This window comes from Canis aureus, chromosome 27 (genome assembly GCF_053574225.1).
Source record: "Canis aureus isolate CA01 chromosome 27, VMU_Caureus_v.1.0, whole genome shotgun sequence".
NCBI classification, from domain to species: Eukaryota; Metazoa; Chordata; class Mammalia; order Carnivora; family Canidae; genus Canis; species Canis aureus.
Window position 1 is genome coordinate 6,603,140 of NC_135637.1, and position 17,215 is coordinate 6,620,354.

At 48.2% G+C, this 17,215-nt stretch overlaps 1 protein-coding gene across 1 annotated transcript in view; it reads right to left on the reverse strand.

The window, feature by feature from the left end:
• Positions 1-17,215, reverse strand: part of TMEM132C (transmembrane protein 132C) — a 300,571-nt gene that overhangs the window by 194,006 nt on the left and 89,350 nt on the right. The window contains exon 2 of the mRNA XM_077875245.1: positions 758-1,652. Coding sequence (XP_077731371.1) covers positions 758-1,652 — 895 coding nt within the window. The remainder of the gene's footprint in view (positions 1-757; positions 1,653-17,215) is intronic.

Consider the following 17,215-nt stretch of genomic DNA (forward strand, 5'->3'; position numbering starts at 1 on the left):
TCCTGGCCCACAATTTAAGAGGATTTTCTGTAAGTGGCTCTTCTCCAATATGAATAATCCTCAGAAGGCAGACGCTCCCAGATGGACCTCGGAATCATCACAGAGTGACAGAGCAGCCCTATTAGAACTTAAGCAATCTGCTGAGCCAGCAGTGGTGACGGCAGGTGGGTTATCCCATTGTTTCAATTTACTTTCTGTTCTTTCTTTTTTTATGAGAGGGAATACCTCTGTGCAATAATTTTCTGTTGGCCAGACTCCTTTAATCACAGCTAAACCATGCTCAGGAACTGAGCTTCACCCATCCCCAGCCTGCCAACAAGAACCGCACCGAATTCTTGTTTAAAGGATGCTTCCTTGCCTTTTTTCACGTACACACACAAAGTAAAATATTATAAATATCATAAACCCTATGTCTCTTCTTGGGCTCTGAGGAAATATGCTCTCAATCATGCAACAAGTATCTGTGTGTCTATGAAAAAATTCCAAGCCAAGGAAAGAATCCGATCCTTCTGCAAGTTCAATGACAAAAGAGAGAGTGATTTGATTACTCTTGCTTCTCTTGGATGTGGTTTCTGGCCCCCTCTCCCACCCCCTGATCCACGATGGATGAGGAACTGCTGCGTGCACCTGGGCAGCTGCAGGATCCAGCTTCACTGAGAAGCCGGAGCATCCCCCGAACGTAGTGAAACCCCAGGGATCCGGCGCCACCGCACCCTAGGCGTGGACAAGAAGGCCCTGGGCCAGCCTGGGCACCTACCTCAGGATGAAAAGGTCCACAGTGGAGTTGCTGGCGATGGTGACGTAGGCGGTGACCACATCTCCTTGCTTGACGGGCCGGGAGGGCAGCCAGATGACCACGTTGCTGTCCAAACGCAGCTCGCTGAGCTGGGTGCTGTCCTGGGCCCGGTAGAGGCTGACGGCGCCGATCCTCTGCAGGTGGGGCACGGCCTCGTCCAGCCCGTCCTTCCCGGGCCGGATGGCGTTGCCCTTCCTAACGTCGCCGCCGCCGGCCGCACAGTCCCCGCGCGCATCCCCCGGCTGCACGGAGTAGTAGAGCTCCACGGGGCTCCCCTCGGGCGGCCCGGGCGCCCGCTTCCTCCCGGCCACCACGGTGGGGGGCCCGAACCAGGCGGCCAGCAGCTCCAGTTCGGCCACGCACAGCCCCAGGGCGCCCTGCAGCCGGCAGCCGGCCCGCACCTCCCGGGTCTCCCGGAAGGCGAACAGCCGCAGGCAGGGCAGCCGCTCGCCGGGGCTCTGTGCCGCCCAGTCCCGGCCCAGCAGGTGGAAGAGCACCTGCACCCGGGGCCGGCTCAGGTACACCTTGTCCCGCAGGATGTGCGCCCTCAGCCTCCAGTTGAGGGAGAGCTTGCTGGTGGCTCCGAAGGGGCTGGAGGGCAGCAGGAGGTCCTGAGGCACCACCTGCTCGATGGAGAAGGGCCCGTAGCTGGCGTTGAGCACTGGGGGCCGGTTGGCCTTGTAGGTGAAGAAGGACTCCACCCTGGTGTGCAGGCTGGAGTTGCGCAGGACGTCCTGGTTGGCCTCCTTCAGGAAGAAGGAGGTCTCTGCTCCAAGGATGTGGTAGCTCACAGGCAGGAAGGGTGGCAGAGAAGAGAACCGTGGCACATTGTCTGTGATCCCCCGGCCCTCGATCACTGCAGAGGACAAAGAAAGAAAAGAAAAAAAAAAAAAAACAAAGATGAGGTTAGGGCTGGACTCCTTGGATAGGAAGTCTATAAGCAACTTAGAAATGAGGATGAACATTCCGGAGCTCACATGGCTAGTATTTTCATGGTCCTCCTGGGATAGGCCAGTAAAGGACTATACGATCTGCAAAATATATACTTGTATTAGGGGGAGGTTAATGAGATGTGGATGTTTGTATATTAGGAATGGTTAAACAGTGACAATTACATAATTCCACCGAGCAGAAAGCTGGCAAGATAGCCACGAGTGTGAAGTTGGGATGTTTATTAATAATTTGCATGAGTTTAAAACATATTTAATGGCATGAGTACATGAATAGAAAAACAGACCAATGGAACAGATGAGTCCCTAAATACATTCATGTACATCTAGAAATTTATTAGCGTGTGATACAGACAGTATCCAAATCATGAGGCAAAGAGAGATTTTCTCATAAATGGTTCTAGGACAACTGGCTAGCCACTTGAAACAAAAGATGCAATTGAAACAAAAGATACAATTAGATCCATACCACACACCACACACAAGAATAAATGTCAAGTGAATCAGTAATCTAGATATAAGGAAATAATTTATTTTTGGTACTAAAAGAAGACAGTGGATGAACTCCTTTATCAGCTGAGTGTAGGGAAAGCTTTCTAATTACAACTCAAAATCCAAATGCAATTTTAAAAAATTGATAAACTTGCTTACGCAAAAAAAATAATAATCTTTTGCATAACAAAAAATTCATAAAGCCAATAGGAAACACAGCACAGGGATCCCTAGGTGGCGCAGCGGTTTGGCGCCTGCCTTCGGCCTAGGGCGCGATCCTGGAGACCCGGGATCGAATCCCACATCGGGCTCCCAGTGCATGGAGCCTGCTTCTCCCTCTGCCTGTGTCTCTGCCTCTCTCTCTCTCTCTCTCTCTGTGACTATCATAAAAAAAAAAAAAAAAAAAAAAAAAAAGGAAACACAGCACATAGGGAGACAGTGGCTTATGGCACTTGACCCAGCCTGGGGATGGACTCTGTTTGGTCCATTGTATTTTAGAAGATCGATAAGATGGGAACTATCTTGAACAACTGGGAAGTATCTGGGTTTCCAGCTTCTCTTTACACATGGGAGGGCCTGGCAACATTTAGGTATTATGCCCACCTGGTAACAAGGGGTGAAGTCATTCAGTAGGCCATGGCACTCAGTGAAGTTACTTCCTTGTAACTGCACAGGTGCATCTAAGTCAGAAAGCCCTGACTGCAATCTGCAGCCTGGTAAGCCAGCCTACCCTGGGGGCTGGGGCTCAGTACTGAGATAGGGAAGAGCATCACCACTACCTTCCTGACCTTCTCTGCCCATTGCAGACATGGACAGTAGTACAACCAGCAGGCTCCTTGCCGCCTAAAGGTTCTTCTCTGTAAAGATTCCCCATGGCTTTCACCTATACTGTGGGAAGTTCACTAAGGACTCCCTACACACGCAGGACAAACAGGTTAAAATGCCCAATGGCTGACTTTGCAAAGCCCTCAGAAGCCCACAGCCATGCCTTAGTCTTTGAAAACCAGCCCAGATATTTGCAAATGACATATCAGATTAAGGGCTATTATCCAAGATTTATAAAGAATTTACAATCTTAACACCCAAAAAACAAAGAGTTCAGTCAAGAAATGGGCAAAAAACATGAACAGACACATCTCCAAAGAAGACAGACAAATGGCCAACAGACATACGAGAAAATGCTCAATATCCCTCAGCAGCAGGGAAATACATATCAAAACGACAATTAGATACAATCTCACACCGGTCATAATGGCTAAAATTACCAAGTCAGGAGACAACAAATATTAGTGAGGATGCAGAAAAAGGAGAACCCTCTTGCGCTGTTGGTGGGAATGCAAGTTGGTATAGTCACTCTAGAGAACAGTGTAGTGGTTCATCAAGAAGTTAAAAATATAGCTACCCTATGATCCGGAAATTATGCTACTGGGTATTTACCCCAAAGATATAGATGTGGTGATCTGAAGGGGCACCTGCACCCCAATGTTCATAGCAGCAATGTCCACAATAGCCGAACTGTGGAAGGAGCCACGATGTCTTTTGACAGATGAATGGATAAAGAAGATGTGGTCTTTATATACAATGGGATATTCCTCAGCCATCAGAAAGGACAAATACCCACCATGCTTCAACGTGGATGGAACTGGAGGGTATTAAGCTGAGTGAAGTCAATTGGAGAAGGACAATTATCATATGATCTTACTCATACATGAATATAAGAAACAGTGCAGAGGATCATAGAGGATGAGAGGAAAGCTGAATGGGAAGTCATCAGAGAGGGAGAAAAAGCATGAGAGATTCTTAACTTGGGAAACAAACTGAGGGTTGCTGGAGGGGAAATGGAAGGGGGATGGGGTAACTGGGGGATGGCCATTGAGGAGGGCCAATCATAACATGATGAGCACTGGGTGTGATATGCAGCTGATGAATTACTGACCTCTATCTCTGAAACTAATAATGTTCTATACTTTGGCTAATTGAATTTAAATTGAAAGAAAAGAAAAGAAAAAATCAGCCCAGAAACACAAGCGGGTCCCCATTCAGATTCTGTGGGAGAGTCCAGTTGTGTCTACTCCGGCTGCTCCAGCCTCCCCTCCTGGCCTTCCTCCTGATGGCAGCAGGCACAGCCCATCTAGCATATGGGGCGGCCTGTGCCTCTCTCCTCTGGAAGCTCCCCTAATCCTTTTCCCTGCAGGGACACTGGCTAGCAGATCAAAGCTGCCTTTGGTGGGGCTGCAGCCAAACAGGGCCTGGGTTGTCAAGATGGCTTTTCAAAGAAACAGCCTCCTCCCTTGTTCTCTGCCAGAGACTTTGTTCTGAGGCCACCAGGAACAAGGGTGCTTGCCCTTCTCTCTCTGGAGGGATGTCTCTGCACTTCCATTTTAACCCTCTCATTCTAGAACCAGCTTAAATCACCCTCAGAAGGCCTTGACAAAGTAGAGCATTCCAGAAAGTACTGACTCCATGTCCTTAAAAAAGCCATCGATTACTGAAGCAACTCACAATATTTTGTAAAAACCTAACTAAATTGCCACATCAGATGTTTTATTCTAGTGTACTCAATCCCTCTCCAAAAAACCTCTTAAACCTTGAAGTGTGGACACTGAGAGACTGATTTGTTTGGGGCTCTGGACGCCACAGGTTCTTGAAAGGAGCAGAGCAGGATGCTAGGGCCCACTTGTGACAGATGCACCTCACCGCAGGAAGCACTACCAACAAGCCTTCTCCACGTTCTTCACTCTCCCTTTGTAGGGATTCCTTTTTTCTACTTTTTTGGGTTCCCCAAAAGAAGCCTAAAATATGAATCCCTTATTTTTAAATAAATGCTGAGTTTGTTTTCTACAAAATAAGCTGGAGTGGGCTTTCTGTCCAGCTGTCTCCTCCCAGGATTCTCCATTCTTTAAGTAGGTCACTGCTTTCTCCTTCTCATGAACAAAAAGTGCCTCACTCTTACCTTCCTGCTAAACCCAGCTCCGAATTTTTCATTCATGAGAGATTTAACGTGAGCAGGGAGAGACAAACATGGTGGAAAAGGAAGTGGGTCTAGTATGGTTAAGGGCATGCTGATTGGCCAGGGAGGCACTGAGTATTGATCTACTTAGCCATTATGGGATCTTGAGCAAAGTCTTACCTTCTGGGAGCTTCAGTTGCCATGGATAGATAGATGGATGGATGCATGCATGGATGGATGGATGGACAGAGAGACAGACACGGGAGTGGATGGATGGATGGATGGATGGATGGATGGATGGGTAGGTGAAGAGACAGATGGGTGGATGTGGGTGGATGGATGGGTGCATAGGTAAGTAGACAGATATATAAATAGGTAGGTAGAGCCAGATATAAGGGATATAACGGAAGCTGTGTAGAACAATTAAAAATGGCACTAATTCTCCTTCTGTATCTACTGCTTTTGCTTATGGCTCTGCAAACCTCCCTCTAAAAGGAAGAGTCTATTGACCTACTCCTTGAATCTATGTGGGCTGTGTCATTTACTTTGGCCAACAAATATGTTGGAGAGAATTTTAAGGGCAGTGAAAATACTCTGTATGATACTGCAATGGTGGACATGTGTCATTATACAAGTGTCCAAACCCACAGAATGTATGCCACCAAGAGTGAATCCTAATGTAAACTATGGCCTTTGGGCACATAGGAATTCCTGTACCTTCCTCTCAATTTTGCTGTGAATCTTAAACTGCTCTAAAAAAATAAAGTCTTCAAAAAACAAGAATTTTTGAGCATATGCATGCTCATGACTGCCAGGAACATCTCCCTGCACATGCAATGCTTCCAACTGAAGATGGTGTTGCCTAAGCTCCAGACCCTCAGATAGCACTTTCATGACATCAGCCAGATATTTATGCATTGCTAATCAATCAACGATTTTATCAATAATTAATAATTTATTAAAATAAATACTTAATCAAATATCAGTGAATTAATTAATACATTTGTTTAGAGAATCCCCGTATAAATAAAACAGAGGCTCCCGTGATCCAAATTGCTGCCAGTCTACAGCTCTGAGCCTGACATTGACCATTTCTTTGTTAAATGGAGAGGTGACTAAGTGTAAGGTGCTACAGATACAGACACACCACGGTGAGACTTTCTCCTTGATGAAATTCAAAGAATTTAAACAGAATTGAAAAGGGAATCGCTTTCTCGTTTGTGAGACTCAGGTGGCTTCACACCATGCCCATGTACCTCAAAAGCCAACCCCGTGGACGATCATGAGAATGGCTCCCCCAGGACCCGTGCCCATCTGCACCCTACTGTGCTGTGACTCTATCACCTCCACTCATTTCACACTTTGAGGAGTCTCAGTCCAGCAGATGAAGGAAGCAGAGGTGATTATCAGCTTTCCTTGTATTTCTTTCCTGATGCTTCATCTGCTGATTACCGGGGGACCACCCTGTGGCTGCCAGGACCCAGTGAGCACAGACAAATATCCATTATCTCATTCTGGTTCATCTGCTCACACTGTCTCCCAGAAAGATAGGATTATTCGGTAATTTTTATCGATCTGCAACAATAACCCCAGAAAAGTCTGATGCTGGTTTCCTAAGGCCACAGGAGAGGGGAATGGGGTAGCAGGTGACAGCTGGCCCTTTTTATCTGGCCTCCCCGCTGACAGCACGTTCATTTGTGGTCTCCCTTCCTGTTTATCCATTTTCTTTATCTGTGTCGCCTGTCAGTGCTGGGGATATTGTGTCTTCCATCAGGTGTTCATCAGAGAACTCTACGGCAAAGCTGCTGCCGGAAATTGAGTTTTTGAGATTGTAAGATAGTGAACACAGGAGAAGTCCGTGTCACTTAGCACCCAGACAGAACAACGCTGGGGGAGATGACCCTTTCAGCCAGCAGGACACGTCACCTTCATCATGACACTCACGTGTGGATGTGTCGATCGGGCGGATTCTTCAGAGCTGGTTCTCTCTGGGCTGGGATGGGTAGGTTGGCCAGACTGGAGAGAGGACCCCCAGGAGGGGGCACGGGCAGCAGGAGAGGCTTGGGACCTACCCTGGCGTGTGAGGGGCAGGGCAGGGGGCCAGAGCTCGCTCTGAATGGAGTAAGCAGTGGATGCCCTCAGGGTACTTGATAAAAATACAAGGTCCATTTCTCCTCTGCAATTAGACAACGTAAAAAACAAAAACCTTGGCGCATGCCGGTTTCAACGACTATCCAGAGGGGAGGGGTTTATACTGCCTTTGGTTCCGCATCCACGTATGCATGCTGTTTGCTTTTGAAAGCATGGTCTGAGATTAAAAACAACAACAACAACAAAAGGAGCAGATATCTGTTCATTTTATAAACAGGAAAGCATTCACCTAGAAGAGTTAGTGTATTTAAACTCTAAGGGAAAAAAAAAAATCACTGGAATAACCGAAATGCACGAGTGGTATTGTTTTACGCTGCGTAAAGCATTCTCAGCTAAGGGCCACCTTGTCCCTGAGAGCCACCTGGTAATTCCTGAAAACATTTTTGATTCTCACAACTAGTGGCAGGGGATGCTCCTGGTATCTAGGGGTAGAGTGATGCTCTACATCACTGCAGGACAGTGCCCCCAGCACCAAACACTGGTGTCCTGCAGCAGGACTGTCCTGCTGCAGGACAGGCCCCCAGCACCAAACGCTGTCCAGTCCAAAATATCAGCAGCTCCGGGGCTGAGAGAGCCTGATCTAACTTGACTCACGTACAAGGTGTGTGGTGCTTCACTGAAGGTACAGAAGACACAGAGTAAGGGTTTTGGCCAAACCCTACTCAATTCGGGGAAGGAAAGGTATCCTTGTGGTTTGAGGGCCTTCCTGACATCAGACAAAATCCAAGGAATCCCTGCTCCACAATGTACTAGATAAAGATTTCATTGTTTTTTGTTTTGTTTTGTTTTGTTTTTTGCAAATACCTTAAAATTTTGAGCTTCAGAATCCTCATTTTTATAAAGGGAATCCTATCACAACCCATTTACAGAAGGCAATGTACGGAGGGTGCTGTTGCTATTATATTATCCTTCCGAGTCTGATTACTATCACTATGATTCCAGGCATGCTCATAAGTTATAGCAGAGAGTTTTCAAGGCCACAGAGATGCAGAAAGGAAGGGGAGGGGCCCCTATCTGTGTGAGAAGATCCTAGCACCCCAGGTGGCGGGTGGGCCCTTCTGCGAGTCCAGGGGGCCACGCTGCCCCAGATGCTCCCACTGACCCACCTAGTATCCTGTCCCCCCGGGAAACAGAGCCCACCTGTCTCTATTCACCTCAAGGAAAACCCTGATGGGATTTCATTCCAAGTCCCCACCGCTCACATGAAACACAATCCGGCTGGAGTATTCTGAGGTTTTCTTCCCTCTCTAGGCTTGTGATTTATTAACATTCTCCAGACACAGAATGTCTCTCTCTGCTAAATATGGCTCATTGTTTCTTTTTTCTTAAAACAAAAGGCACCTTGATAAATGGATTATTTTATTTCAATGCCTCTTCTGAACAAGCCCCTGAATACCCTTTGCTGAAATTACAGAGTGTGGTTTGCAATTTCGGAACAGAGAAACCCTCCTTTAAAAGAGCAGGTACTTATCTCGCCTCTGAGCCCCTGAGGGGATACCCCCTGTTTTTCTGGGAGAACTCCATAATCATCTTCAGGTGTGACTCAATCCCTATCCCAGCCCCAGGAAAGCAAAAGACTTAGGCTTTTCAAAGACAAATTCTCTAAAACACCTGGAATCTCAGACTCACTCAGCATGAGAACGGTGCCTTGGGTACACACACACCAGGGAAATATTTACTAGGGAAAGCCATAAATCTAAAGTGCAATGTTTTAACTGCACTGCACTTACAGTTCCTGAAGTTGAGCTTGGCGAATAGCATGGTGGCCATGTGGCCGAGCCCTCCACACCCGTGTCCCTGGGTGTGGCTTGGACCCCAGGTCCAGAGGGGGCTCTGGGGCTTAAGCTGGGGTTCCCCTAAGGGAAGTGCTCCCCACTGAGCTGGTGGATTAGTTTCCCATTGCTGCTAGAATAAATTACACAAACTCAGTAGCTTAAAACTGAAAAAAAAATATTTTTATAGTTCTGCAGTTCTGAAAGTCTGAAAGGAAGGTATGGGTAGGGCTGCATTCCTGTGAGTTCAAGAGAGTATGTTCGTTTGGCTTTCCCACTTCTGAGAGGCACCCACACTCCTTGGCTCCTGGTCCATTCCTCTTTCCTCAAAGCCAGCATCCTGAAGCTTCTCTTCCCTCTGACCTCCTGCCTCCCTCTCACAGGGGCCCTAGTGACCAAATCCCATCTCAGATCCTGAAATGAGTCACATCTGCAAAGTCCCTTTGGCCAAGTGAGGTCACATATTAGTAGGTTCTGACAGTTGGGGCGCAGACGCTTCAGCCCAGCATGCGTGGCATTCGGGGGAACCGTGGAGGCATTTCCGAGGATCCCCAAGGTCATTCAGAAGGCGGGTTCCAGCTTTGCTACATGTTCCAGCAACACACAATTGCCAGGTCTGGCACTGACTTCTGGGGGTCCCACTACATATTCACAATCTACTATAAATAGCCACCAACAAGCTACCTCAAATGGCTACAAAAACAATGAGCAAGGGGTGATAATTCTGTATATTGTACATTCTCCAGTATTGCAACTACTGGGGTGAAATTGTACTTTGATTTGATAAAACTTTAGAGAAAAAGTGTTTATCCTTTTAGGAAATTACATCAGCAATGCCCACTCTGTTTGTGAATGCAAGTTGTCCAGACTTGTCCATGCCAGTCAGAATCTGTGGCTGACACATCCACGGGGCCTCCAAATACAGGGCAGGTACCTGCCTACTACATCCGCTCTCCTAGGACACACATTAAGATATTATTTTACTACAGATTACTCTGCTCATATTTTTCTGGTCTATGACAGGGCACTGTGCAGATTTGTTTTTAATTATATATGTAAGTAGGTTGTCAGATTACAAATTTAGGGGTGTCTGAGTGGCTCAGTTGGTTGACCATCTGACTCTTGATTTCAGCTCAGGTTGTGGTCTCAGGGTTGTGAGATTGAGCCCTGAGGGTGGAGCCTGCTTGAGATTCACTCTCTCCCCACCCCCACCCCTCCTCACCATGCTCTCTCTCTCCAATAAATAATAAATAAACCTGTTAAAAATATTACAAATTTAATTTTATGCTGTATAATGGTGAGGATTCAAACCACTGGTCTAATCCAGGGGTGGGCAATTTTGTTTAAAGGGCCATATAGTAACTATCTTGGGTTTTGCAGGCTAAGAGGCAAAATCGATATTACATAGGTACCTACACACTCATTTATGTGAAAGCCATTTTTGCTATAGGCACACAAAAATGGGTGAGAGGCCAGAGAAAGCCCATGATGCCCTATTTGCCAAGCCCTGGTTTAAACCAAACAGGTAATTCTAAACCTGTTTCCAGCAACTTGTTCAGTTATGCATAGGCCTAAACAAGTGGTTCTCAAATAAGGAGCACGCTGGCCACCAGGGGGGCATTTGGCAATGTCTGGGGATATTTCTGATTGTCGTGGTTGGTGTGGGGGATGTTACTGACATCTCAGGGGTGGACGCCAGAGATATGGCTCACTATCTTCCATGTACAGGACAGCACCACTACACAGAATCATCTGGCCAAAGGCCAACAGTGCTAAGGCTGGGGAGCCATGCCCTGGACCAGTCAGGACCAATGAGCTAAGAGAATGGGTTTGCTGGGGCTCCTGGGGAAGAAGTGCCCTCACATGCAAGAGAACCAGGGAAGCAAATGTCTTTCTCTCCAAAGGCAAATGAGAGACCAGGTGGCCCCATTAATGCTGTCATCCATCCCAGAACTATGAGTGAAATCCCCACAGATACAGTCAGCGATGGCGGGCACAGCGGAGGGATGTGGGAGTAGGTCTTCACAACAGAGAAGGAGCAAGGCCTGAACACACCCTGAATCTTGCTTCCCTGCCACTCTTACTGTTAGGTTGATCAATGGACATCTATCGTGCATCACTGTTTTCTTCCAGACAAAAGTCTCTAAAATGATACATGTAGGCTTTGTCCAAATGGAGTTTATTGGCTTTGCATGTCATATAAAGAAGAGATGAGTATGCTTTTCTGTCAAGGTCTGGATAGTAAATATTTTAGGCTTTATGGACCAAGTGGTCTCTGTAACCATTCAGCCCCGCTATTGTATCATAGAAGCAGCCAGCGGCAGACGTCAACACATGACTGTGTCCCTGTTCCAATAAAACTTTATTGGTGGACACTGAAACTGGCATTTCATAGAATTCTCACATGTCAGAAACACCATTGTTTGAAAAATGATTCTTGAACATTTAAAAATGTAAACACATTCTCCCTTTCTGGGCCTTCCAAAAATAGGCAGCAGTCTGAATTTGGTGTGGGAGCTGCCCTTTGCTGACCTCTGACAAGGACGAAGACCTTCCATAAGTTGTGTTTCATGCAGATGATGGCTTTCTTGGTGTTTTCCTCGGGGCCCTTTATAGTATGAATTATACACCAGGTTTAGCTCATTGATCCAAAATGTAAACACGGCTTTTTACTATGCTTCCAAAACAGCTTGGATATTGAAGCAAAAAAAAAAAAAAATTGATCAAACATCAGAAGGGATTTAGAGTTGCATAATATAAGCTTTTATAGCAGAATTTAAATCGCTGCATTTGCCGCTCATATAGCTTATGGTTTGAGGATGTTTAGCTGTGTCTATTCAAAGAGAGAGGCATTTATTTATCACAGATGGCGGTATTATTTATGATGGAACCTTACATTAATCCTGAGAGTTCCAATTATCTCAATTCATGCCAATAAAAGAGAACAGCATTCCCGTTCTTTACGAGGGTCTTTCTCCTCAAAAAGAAAGCTTATTTTTAATATAGCCCACATATTTTCTTTCCCACTAATTACAGATAATTAAAAAAAAAAAACTCTTTGCCATCCCATTGAGTCATCCCATTCTCCCCACATATGAATCCCATTTGCCTGCTAGTTAGCATCTGTAGTTTTGTTTGGTTACACCAGTATTTAGGATGATTATATTAATGAGAAGTCTTAGGACACAAAGTAGAAAATGCTTTCCTGATGGTGAAGTAAACAAAAAGAAGAAAGAATACACCAGAAGATGAAAGCTATTTTCTCTTTCATTATACAGTCTTTAACTTTTCTCTTGTGAAAGGAGACGTTTGCTCAGAGCCTCCCTAGGAGAATGGAGAATGTATAGTGAAGAATTTTTACAAAGTAAAGAGAAAAAAGAAATCCCTAAAACAGAAGATGAAATCTCCACCTCATGAATCCTGCATCATTGACCCAGAAGGTTGGAAACAGTAGCCTGTGGGTCTGGGTGCTCATCTTCTCCCTCTCATATCAGGTGCTCCTTTAAACCTTCAGTGACCCTCTGTGTTCCATACTCTCCCCACCCCATTTGACACATAAGGAGATGGATACTCAGAGAGGTTATGTATCGTACCCCAGGTCACACAGTGAGGAATCTCAGAATCAGGATTTGAACTCAAGACCCACGTGATCACCTTTATGTGATCCTGCTTGGAGTATGGAGTTAGAGTGCCAGGGCTTGTTAAAACAATTAAAATATTTAAATATTTAAAGTAACGGTGAGTGTACTATTCTAAACCCTGCGTCAGTCCAGAGACACTCAATTCCAGCTTGAAAGTAAGGTTCATGTTGAGGAAAGAATGGTTGAGAGACAGAGCCCCTGGATCCAGCAGTGCCTGAAGCTGGATAGTCAGTCCAAGATGGGCTTTCTTTGAACCAACTGATGTTCAGCATCCTGGTTTGAGTGATGAGCCCAACAAGCTCACAAATGTTCTCATTTAAATTGCAAGGGCAAGGGGCGCCTGAGTAGCTCAATTGGTTAAGCGGCTGCCTTTGGCTCAGGTCATGATCCCCGAGTCTTCTTCCTCTCCCTCCACCTCTCCCCATGCTTGTGCGCTCGCTCTCTCTCAAATGAATAAATAAAATCTTTACAAAAAATAAATAAATAAATTGCAAGGGCAAGGCATCACTCTTGTCTTAACGCTAATCTCCTCAGGGGCACCTGGGTGGCTCAGTGGTTGAGTGTCTGTCTTCGGCTCAGGTCGTGAGCCCAGGGTCCTGGGATAGAGTCCTCCCTGCATGGAGCCTGCTTCTCCCTCTGCCTGTGTCTCTGCCTCTCTCTGTCTCTCTCTCTGTCTCTCATGAATAAATAAAATCTTTTAAAGCAAAAAGAAAACAAAAACAGAAACTACTCAACTCCCCCCAAAATCCACTGGGGGGTATTATGAGGCACACTCTCTGTTCAACAAACATCACCTGAGAGTTTTTACTGTGTCCTGTGCTGCCTCACGTCTGTGGGAGACATAGAGGTCAGCATGGACTGCCAGCTGGGGACAGGGACCAGCCACAGAAGGCAAGAGTGAAAGTAGAAGTTTCTGAGCAAGCGTGGTAGGACGGTGAGTGAGGGATGATGAGCTCCTGAAGAGCTGTGTGGAAGCAGAAGGTGGTCACACAAGGAGCGAAGCTAGAGGTGGGTGCTGAGGGATGAGGGCTAGAACCCACATCACAGGGGTGGTGTCTGCACGGGGTGGCAAGGCTTGCCAGCGCTGCTGTGGTGACGAGGACCAACGTCCTTGGTGCAATCCCTATGGCATATGGATACCTCCCCGCCTTGACCTAGATGTCCAGCTGGAGCTGGGTCCTGGGGCCACGCTCCTCTGTGATTGCTCCAGAATCAGCCCCTCTCTTTGGAAAGCCATGCACATGGGTCAGAGGGGAGCGTTATAGAAAGAGGAAGCCCGACACAAACACAAACTTTCCCTCTCTTGGGACAAAGGCCTGACATGAGAGAGGCTGCACAGGAGAGCATGCCCCCAGAGCGCAGGGAGATGCCAGGGTGCTGATGGAAGGGGGCAGAGACCCACCCTGGGCTGCTGGACGCTGGCTCCCCAGGACAGGGCTTGGTGGGGACAGAGGGGCAGCCACCGCCCAAGTACAAGCTGTGTTGCCAGTCTGCAGGACACTGTCTCTGCACCTGCTGGGCTTTACGATGCTCCTGCCACTGACCCAAGACTCCCCAGCCAGGAGCTTCCCTGGGGACACTCCTGCCCACGGGCACAGGTGGACAGGTCTGATGCGTCCGTGGCAACACTCTCCATAACTGCCACAAGTTGGAAATGGTGAGATGCCTAGGAGGGCAGAGGGCTTCCAGGCAGCGGCCCCAGAACAGAGCGCCGTGAAGATCGGGGGCAGAGGAAGGGGCCCAGGCAAGAGGCCAGCGCAGGGCCGGCTCACCCGTTTCCAATGCCAGCCTTGCCACCTCCCAGCTGGGGGCGGGGTGGGGGGTTCCTCACTTAGCTCACCTGTGCCTCGCTGTTCTCATCCTTATAATGCACTCAATGCCAGCACACGCCCTGAGGGACCATGGGAAGGTTAGAGCAGCTCCTCATGTAAGGTGTTCAGAGAGGTGCCCGGCACGTGGCAGGCACTCAGCACCACCGTCCATTCATTTCAACTATGATGAGCCAGCGGCTGGACGGGACAGCTGCAGGCACTAGCGTGGGTACATCTCCAGGACACAGCACTGGCTGAAAATCAGGCTGCAGAATAAAGTCATTTATACCAAAACAAAACTAGTCTGAATTACATTTTGCAGATTATTTTTCCCACAAAGTTTTCCAGAAACACTACCCAGGACTTATTCACTGGGCCCCACAGATTTAGGACTCAGGATCCCCATCTTGAAAGCAGGCTTTCATGCTCATGGTCACAATAATGCTACCTATCCAGCCATTGCATCTGAGTTCCAGAGAGAAAAAAAAAAAAAAAAAAAAAGGAAGGGAAAAAGTGTCTCTGCTGGGTGAGCATATTACATAATACTGGCTTTTTAAATTGGCTTTCCTGGAAGACTCCCCCAGTGAACTTCTGTTTATAATTTCTTGCCAATATTGGTTCATAATTACGCAGCTGTGAGGGAATCTGGAAAGGTGATTATTCTTATCTGGGCACATTGCCACCTCTAGCAAATTAATAAGTAAAGAAAGAGGAGGGAAGAAGGGATATTGTATAGGCAATTAGCATTATTTTACAATTATTACAGAAGTAGCATATCATTTATGCTAAAATAATCATGTTAAAAATATCCATATTGATATTTCTAAAATATTAATACATTTAATATCATTATGTTAAAATCACAAGAACAACACACACGCGCACACACACAACTGTTTTGAAAGTTTCTCATGATAACATCACACTCACAAGAGATTACAGGTGTATCCGTTGCGTTGGCCTATCATTCCCTGGCATTGATGACACTGCAACACAACACTGCTGAGCACCTGCTACATGCCGGATGCTGCTCTACACAACGAAGGTCCCAGAGCAAACAAGACCCTGGAGCCTGCGTGTCGGGAGCTCACGCCTGACCTGACGGCCCAGCCAAAGCAGCTCTCGCGCAGCCCACCGGCCTGCACTGAGGTGCGGTTCTCCCGCCCTGTGGCTCTCCCTCGTCTCTCCGAATGACCTGCTGTCCTGCTTGGTTCTGCGTTAGCGCCGGTACCAGACATTGTCCTTCCCGCTAGCCAGGAAAACTCAGGACCTGGGCCAGTGCCTGGAACAGGGGACACTCAGTAGGTATTTCTGAATGAATGAATGAATGATTGAATGAACGAAGGAAGGAAGAGAACAGATGTCTCGGTGCCCTGGGACCCCCAGGCCGACCCCTGGAGCGGCCGAGTGGCTTCCCACACCCCACGGGGGTCTCTGGCCTGGGCTCCCCGGGGGCCCCCGCGTGTGAAGGCAGCCATCGAGCCTGACAAACCCTAGTGCGTCTCCACACCCACCGTGTTTCCAGCTGCCTCCCATGAATTTAGTGGCTGATGTGCGTCCAGGCCGCTGCCACCACCTCTGCCAACTCTGAGTGAAGCCAGCACGGTGTTCACACGTGGCAGCAGGCTGCTCGCGGCGAGAGGGTCACAGCGGGGCGCCAACACAGCACTGGGTGGGCGGGACGTGGAGGGAAGGACGCAGTTGGCTCGAGCACAGGGTGCATGAGGCGCGTGGGGTGCACGGGCTGGGAGACAGTGGGCCTTTGCCTGGGTGGCCCCGGAGGCCTGCTGCAGTGACCTGACAGCCCAGGCATGCATCACCCACATAGAGGCCCACACAGGGCCATGGAGCTCAAGCCCCAGGGAGCCCTCCCCAGAGATGGTCTCTCAACCTGGGGGTACGAGGGGCCACACGGGCCCCCAGACAGGTTTCCTGCATTGCCCGGTGTTTAAAAGAGAAACAGAGAGGGATGGAGGGAGCCAGAGAGGCAGAAAGAGAGAGAGAGAGGGCTGCCAATCCTTTGAAATTACAGGGAGTACATACACATTTAGATTCTTAGTTTCTTTTAAAAAAAAGAAAAAGCTGGCCTTCCTGCCTGGCAGCAACCGGGAGGGAGTGGACCCCATAGGTTTCCAGGTCCCCGGCACCCCCACCAGGCTGGCCTCTGTTCCTGCATCAGCCACCCCATCCAGGATCCCATGTGCTCAAGCCCCAACCCCAAAGGAGGGATGCAAACCCAGCCGAGCTCTGCCACCAGAGAAGCCCTGACCCAGCCTTTTGCCTTGGCTCAAGCTCTCCGAAGCAGAGGGGGCATCTGATGCTCTGTAAGACATGGCCTCTCCCGCAGAAAATCAGAGGGGGCACACAGGAACCCCCTGGCCACAGAGCAGAGCACATGCCTAAGCTGCACCACCAGAGGGTACGCTCTGAGGGGCCCAGGGCAGGCCGAGACCCGGAGGTGTGCAGGTCATGCCCAGGCTAGATGGGAGCCAGGAGCGGCTGGTCATCCAGCCAGCCGTGGGCAGCCAAGACCCCCCAGTCCTCTAGGCACGCAGAGGCCAGCCTTGGGCAGCACCCTGCATCCCCCCCACAATGCCAGGGCAACTCTCAGGGATTCTGGTTTTAGCCAGACTGGATCCAAAGCAAGGCCGT